The 7,358-nt window shown below is 39.3% G+C and overlaps 1 protein-coding gene and 1 long non-coding RNA gene across 2 annotated transcripts; both read right to left on the bottom strand.

Annotated features, from left to right (window-relative positions):
* Positions 1-759: 759 nt before the first annotated feature.
* On the bottom strand, positions 760-2,497 carry LOC145119571 (uncharacterized). Its single transcript, XR_013713895.1, has 3 exons — positions 2,391-2,497; positions 1,293-1,339; positions 760-832 (listed from the first exon to the last, which is right to left on the bottom strand). It is a non-coding gene; the product is annotated as an uncharacterized LOC145119571 (long non-coding RNA).
* Positions 2,498-5,579: 3,082 nt separating this feature from the next.
* Positions 5,580-7,115, bottom strand: LOC145122003 (uncharacterized). Its single transcript, XM_079057681.1, has one exon. The coding sequence runs from the start codon at positions 7,113-7,115 to the stop codon at positions 5,580-5,582; it is 1,536 nt and encodes a 511-aa protein (XP_078913807.1).
* Positions 7,116-7,358: the final 243 nt, after the last annotated feature.

The raw sequence follows: 7,358 nt of genomic DNA, 5'->3' as shown, positions 1-7,358 counted from the left end.
CTAGCATTAGAAAGATTTTATATTTTCATGATGGGCTTCCTATATTTTGACCTGTTGAGGCTTTAAAAAAGATATAGATTGTTTCATGCAAGTAGTCAAAACAAAAATGGTCATTAATGAAGCAAGAAATTCAGAAAATCACAGCTCTTTATATTAATAATAGGATTTTAGGGAATTAAACCTGGATCATGCAGATATGAAGGCAATAACTTCCTTTTGATAAACAATTATTAAGATCAATAGGAAGCACCTCCCAATCATCTCTACAGCCTTAAATAATACATATTATAGTGAGTATGAAAATTAAAAAGCAAGATAAAATAGAATTAAGTCAATAATAATCAAAACTTATTTCTTCGGATACCTAGTTTCAGTAAGCATTTTAGCAAACATTGTGTTTGCACCACAACCTTGTCATCAAATTCCTCTGCATGCCCCAACATATCTCAAAAAACAGATTTTACTAACAACGCCAATGATAGATAAAAACCCCTTAAAACTACATATGTAGTGAATATATTTGAAAGCTCATAACTATATTGTTCTCGAAAAAGAACATTTTTTTCACATATTTGAATATTTGTAGAAAGTACCGGAAGGAACTAGTTGTAACGCCCCAAATTTCAAATACCAATATAACTTAACATAGTCTCAAAACCTCCAAAATTTAAGATTCAAATACTAATGTAATTATTAATAATAATAATAATAGCGGAAGCAAATAGAAATTTAAGTAAACACTTGGTGCGCTACGTCTTCCTCAAAACTTGTCGCCTTCTTCAAGTCTGAACTTTATCATTTCCATTCCTGCTGCCACTTGCTACGTTATTTCCTGGGTTGCGTGCATTTAAAGATTCTAATGGGTAAGCCTAGGGCCTAGTGAGTTCATGGTTTTCATGCATATTGACGTCAATAAAATAAAAATAAATGCAACAATTTATCAAATATAATTCTTTTCATTTCTTTCAATCCTTGGTGACACATTAGGGAACTACTGTCGTTTCCAGGGAACAAGTCCCTCCGCCGGGCACAACAAATATGCTTACGGCTAGATAAACAGAGCGTAAGCTCTCCGCCGCGTACTAACACCCTGTACGACGACTAATAATAAGACCGTGTAAATACACATGTTCCCTATATATATGTCACCCACCATTTTCACCCTTTTATATGAAATAATTCACAAAAATTTCACACAAATATTCATAGCAATAACAACAGTAACATATAATTGCAAATAATTTAGAATCAACTTTTCATGCAAGCAACCACAAAATTCACACGAAACTCACCTTGTTGGCGTTAGGTCTTAACCAAAGCTTGTCACGCTACACGCACCCTACATTTAACCAACATAGTTTTCTAAGGCAACAATCCTAGAAAAACATCATATGCGATCATTTTGGTTCAACTGCCTACGTGTCTCACCCAACCCACTATTAGAAACGATAATTGTTGATTACGATTTTCCTTTGTAATAACTTTCTTGAACAACTCATGACACTTCCCTTTGTAATATTATTATTGAATAAAAATTTTATGATAAAATATTTTAATTAGCCATCCCAAAATCCAAAAAAAGAAAAATGTTTTAATCATTAAATGCAAAGGTCAAAAACTAAAATTATGTTGACTATTTGACTTTACATTAACAAATTAAAAAACTCAAAGACCATCTCTACCATTATTGTTTTCGATGCAATGTGATAGAACCTTTTCCATTATTATTTGTCAAGTTATTAATAGTCCAGGGACCTTTTATGTAACTTCAATTTCCAATCAGTGAAAGAAAGCGCATGTTTCTTAAGCACTAACTGTTTGAATTTTTAACTTCAAAAACAAAAATAAAAAAGATTATAAAAGTTCCAGGGGCTAATGTGTAACTTCGATTTTCCTTCCCTACTTTTAAAATGAAGAGAAACACAAAATTCTATGCAGGCAATAAGTCTCGGTAAGCAAGCCTTATCGTCAGTTCATTTATTTCTTTATTTTTTATTCGTATGTTTTGGTAAAGTACAATTCAACGTCAAGTACTTGTAAAAAAAATAAGGCCCGAAGCCCGTCTTCCTTACCCGAAAGAAACTTATCATTTCTGCCATTAATAAACATTTGGGAAGCTTTATTTTTTCTAAAAATCGTATAAAATACTTTAATAAAAACCACCATTATTTATCTCCACTTCTGTCTAACCATAACCCATAAACAATTATCTAATTCTCGCTCCATAACCCACTTGATTAAACAAATTATTGAATAAAAACGTTCCTTATAACCTTTGTCGATTTGATACTGATTGGATCGAATTGAGACACTAGGTTGAACCAAAATACGTTTAACACGCATATAAATCAATCTAAGTAACTAATCAAGCTTAAATTGAGAGATCATACCTTAATTTCAAGAGAAAACTCCAAAAACTCTTCAAGAACTTCCAACCCCTATTACTCCTTCGATTCTCAGTCGATTTCCAAAATTCTTGTGGGGTTTTCACTTGATTTTACATGCTATATATAATGCCTAAGTCCATAACTGAGGAACCCCTTTCATATGCTCGAATTTACAGCCCTAATGAAGATGACGGTTTTTGCCATTAATCTCCATAATTCTCCACTAATTACCTCTTTATTCCTTGAATTAATCATTTTATTATAATGATATAATCTAATTACATATATATTTCTATATCTTAAATTTGAGTTATCACAAACTTCCCTCCTTAAAGGAATTCCGTCCTCGGAATTTGAATTAAGCAAATAAATGAGGTTATTTAGTCATCATGTCTCGCTCGGTCTCCCATGTTGCATCTGAACCTTTATGATACTTCCACTGAACTCTCACCAGTGGTATCTCCACATTCCTTAACTTTCTAATCTTTCGATCTATAATCGCGACGGGTTCTTCTGTATATCGAAGCTTCCCATCAACCTTAATTTCTTGAAGTGGCACTTCCATGGCGGCGTCCGCTAGACACTTCTTTAGATTAGAGACATGGAACGTGCTATGAATGCCCTGCATTTCCCCTTGGTAGCTCCAATCTATAGGCCACCTCTCCAACTCGTTCCTTAATTATAAAGGGTCCAACGTAGCGAGGACTTAACTTCCCCCGCTTACCAAAACGCACAACGCCCTTCCATGGGGACACCTTTAACATAACTTTATCACCAACCTGAAACACTATTGGCTTTCTCCGCTTATCTGCATAACTTTTCTGTCGATCCTGAGCAACCTTAATGTTATCCCTAATCACCTGGATTTTGTCGGTAGTTTGCTGAACAAGTTCAGGTCCAACCAATTGTTTCTCCCCCACCTCATTCCAACATAATGGAGTTCTACATTTCCTGCCATATAGAGCCTCATATGGTGCGACTTTTATACTTGCATGATAGCTATTGTTGCAGGCAAACTCAATTAACGGCAAATGAGTTTCCCAAGACCCTCCAAAATCAATAACACAAGACCGTAACATATCTTCCAAGGTCTGTATTGTCCGTTCACTTTGCCCATATGTTTGCGGATGGTATGCAATGCTCAATTTTACTCGAGTACCCATTTCTCGTTGGAAACTACCCCAAAATGTCGACGTAAAGCGACTATCCCGATCCGAAATAATAGATAATGGAACTCCGTGCAGTTTCACTATCTCGTCAACGTATAATTTAGCTAGCCTTTCTAACGGGTACGTCTCCTTAATCGGAAGGAAATGCGCCGTTTTGGTTAATCTATCCACGACTACCCAAATCGCGTCATAACCTTTTGGTGTCCTTGGTAACTTAGTCACAAAGTCCATTGTGATGTGATCCCATTTCCACACTGGAATCTCCATTGACTGTAACTGACCGTATGGCCTTTGGTGCTCAGCCTTCACCTTTAAGCACGTCAAACACCTTTCAACAAAATAGGCTATATCCTTTTTCATCCCTGGCCACCAGTAAGATTTCCGTAGGTCTTGATACATCTTGTTTGTTCCTGGATGGATTGAGTACTTTGACATGTGAGCTTCCTTGAGAAGTAAGTTACGCACTTCACCCACTCGTGGTACCCAAACCCTTCCTTGAAAACACTTCAAGCCACGACTATCCTTTTCCAATGATTGTATTACTCCCACCACTCCTTCACTTTTCCACTTCTCTTCCTTCGATGCCTCCTCCTGACTCTTTCTCAAATCATCTAGTAAGCTGGTGGTTACCCTAATCTTCATCATTCGAATCTTAGGTGGTTCTCTTCTTTCCTTACGACTTAGTGCATCAACTACAACATTTGCCTTCCCTGGATGGTACAATATCTCACAATCATAATCTTTTAATAGCTCCATCCACCGTTGTTGTCTCATGTTCAAATCCTTCTGATCAAACAAGTATTTCAGACTCTTGTGATCAGTGAAGATCTGACACCTTGTCCCATACAAATAGTGTCTCCAAATCTTTAAAGCGAACACTACTGCAGCCAACTCCATATCATGCGTTGGGTATTTACGCTCGTGAACCTTTAACTGTCGCGAGGCATAAGCAATCACCTTACCGTTTTGCATCAAAACACACCCCAAGCCTAACTTGGATGCATCACTATAAACAACAAAGCCATCATTGCCTTCTGGTAAAGATAATACTGGTGCACTGCTAAGCTTTTCCTTTAAGACGTTAAAGGCATTATCTTGCTCTGGCTTCCATTCGAACTTCACATTTTTCCTTGTCAGGGTAGTTAGCGGTGCAGCTATGCGCGAGAAGTCTTGTATAAACTTTCGATAGTATCCTGCCAACCCAAGAAAACTTCGAACTTCTGATGGGGTTCTTGGTGATTCCCATTTTTCAATCGCCTCAATCTTTGCTGAGTCCACCTTGATACCGTGTTCTTTTACAACATGTCCCAAAAACTGGACTTCCCGAAGCCAAAACTCGCACTTCGAAAATTTGGCAAATAATTTTTCTTTCCTCAATAAACTAAGTGTTATCCGCAGATGTTTCTCATGGTCTGCCTTACTTTTAGAGTATATCAAGATGTCATCGATAAATACAATTACAAACTTGTCTAGGTATGGCTTGCACACCTGGTTCATCAGATCCATGAATGCAGCTGGTGTATTGGTCAAACCAAATGGCATTACTAAAAACTCGTAATGACCATACCTAGTTCGAAAGGCTGTCTTCGACACATCTTCTTCTCTGACTTTCAGCTGGTGATACCCCGACCGCAAATCGATCTTTGAGAAGTAACTTGCCCCCTAGAGTTGATCGAATAGGTCATCAATGCTCAGTAGTGGATACCGGTTCTTTATAGTCACCTTGTTTAACTCCCTGTAGTCAATGCACATTCGCATTGTCCCATCCTTCTTCTTGACGAACAGTACTGGTGCACCCCACGGTGAGGTACTGGGCCGAATAAAACCCTTGTCAAGCAAATCTTACAACTGAGCCATCAACTCCTTCATTTCGGTTGGTGCTAACCGATAGGGCGCACGAGCTATCGGTGCTACTCCTGGGGTAAGATCGATTCGAAACTCCACTTGCCTATCCGGTGGCAAGCTAGTTAGGTCATCAGGAAACACATCTTGGAACTCGCGTACAATTGGTATATGTGTTATTTCAAGGCTTGTCCTGCTTGGCATCGAGAACATATGCCCAATAACTTTGACACCCTTTCTTTAGATAACGAGTTGCCTTAGTCACTGATATCAAAATAGAGTCCTTAACTCGCTGATCACCATAAATCTTTACCATTCCTTTTTCTGGCACCGAAACTTGAACAATCCTATTTTCACAATCTATAATCGCTTGATTTTTCGACAACCAATCGATCCCTATAACAATATCAAAATCACCTAGGGCTATAGGTAATAATTTTAACGGTACCACACCACCTTCTATTTCGATAGAGCAATCATCATATTCCTCTCTTACTACTACCCAATGATCGTCAGCAGTTTCAATTTCTAAGGCATGTTCTAGAGTCTTTGCATTTCTACCCAGGTTTTTGCAAAAAGTAGTAGACACAAAAGATCTACTTGCACCAGAATCAAATAACACCCTAACATGAATTGAGTTTACTAGGAAAGTACCTATCACCACATCCGGGGTCTCCTGAGCCTCCTGAGCCGTCATGCGAAAAGCTCTAGCTTTTGGTCTACCAGTGTCAGCCTTTTTATCCGCCGACCGATTGTCTGTTATTATGCCTTGATTGTTGTTACCTTTACTCTGGGGACATTTCGACTTAATGTGGTTAGGGGATCCACACCCGTAACATACCCTTCCTGTCTTACATTCTGTGGCTATGTGCCCTGGCTTCCCATACTTGTAGCAAACTTTCTGATTCATGTTACACTCCCCCTTATGATAACGGTTGCATTTTGGACATTGCTTTACTCCAGAGCTTTGATCAACCTTACGTTCTTGCCCTGAAGTCTTGCCTTTCTTCGAATCATTATTCGTACCATCCCATTTTCTTTTCCCCAAAGCCCTATCTTCACCTTGACGATTCTTCTCACGTTCGCGACCTTCTGCAGCATCAACAGCAGACTGGAAAGTACCCAGTTTTTGAATTTGCACAAATTCACGGATAGCTGTTCTCAATCCCCATATATAGCGTTCCACCCTTCTTTCTTCTGTAGAAACGTAAAATTCGGCAAACCTGGCTTTCTCCGTGAACTTAGTGGTGTACTCTCGCACAGTCATATTCCCATGTTCCAACCTCAAGAATTCTTCCTCCAACTGTTTAACCGTTGTACGAGGGCAAAAATTTTCTTTAACAATTCTTAGGAACTCATCCCATGACATATTCTTGGCCGCCTCACGCCCCCTAACCTCCTTCAGCATGCCCCACCAATGTATTGCCTCCCCTTTTAACATTATCGCAGCATAAATCACCTTGTCCTCATCCGCACACTTGCTAGTATCGAACGTTCCCTCAATCTCCATGATCCATGTTGATGACAAAACGGGATCAATTTCTCCGTTAAAAATGGGTGGCTTGCAATTCATGAACGTCTTGTAACTACAACCCCGCCGATCGTGGTTGCCATGATGCCTTGTGGGTTGTGCAATACTTGGTTCACGACTCATATTTGGTGTACTGTACTCGTAGCCCTCTTCACCTCCACCCAAGTTACCTTCATACTCACCCATTATTGCTTCTCGTGCCTGAGCAAGTACATCTGGTAAGGTGTCTCGAATTGCTCGAGCAATCTCATCAGCCAACTCTTCTCTAGCAATCGTGTTTGCTGCACGACCCCTTCCGCGAACTCGACCTCAACCGCGGTGGGATCCGGAGCTGCCATGGGCCGATTGTACAGGTATCGGTGCTGTAACAGCTCCTCAGCCTCTTCCTCTACCCCTACCTCTTCCTTGGCCCCGTCCACGACTAGCATT

Source organism: Lactuca virosa, chromosome 6 (assembly GCF_052849685.1).
Source record: "Lactuca virosa cultivar CGN04683 chromosome 6, Lactuca_virosa_CGN04683_v6, whole genome shotgun sequence".
Lineage (NCBI taxonomy): Eukaryota > Viridiplantae > Streptophyta > Magnoliopsida > Asterales > Asteraceae > Lactuca > Lactuca virosa.
Note: the sequence above shows the minus strand (reverse complement) of the source record. Positions and strands in the feature narration are given on the sequence as shown.

Coding starts and splice junctions, on each gene's coding strand:
- LOC145122003 (XM_079057681.1), bottom strand. CDS start 7,115: ATGGGTGAGTATGAAGGTAACTTGGGTGGAGGTGAAGAGGGCTACGAG.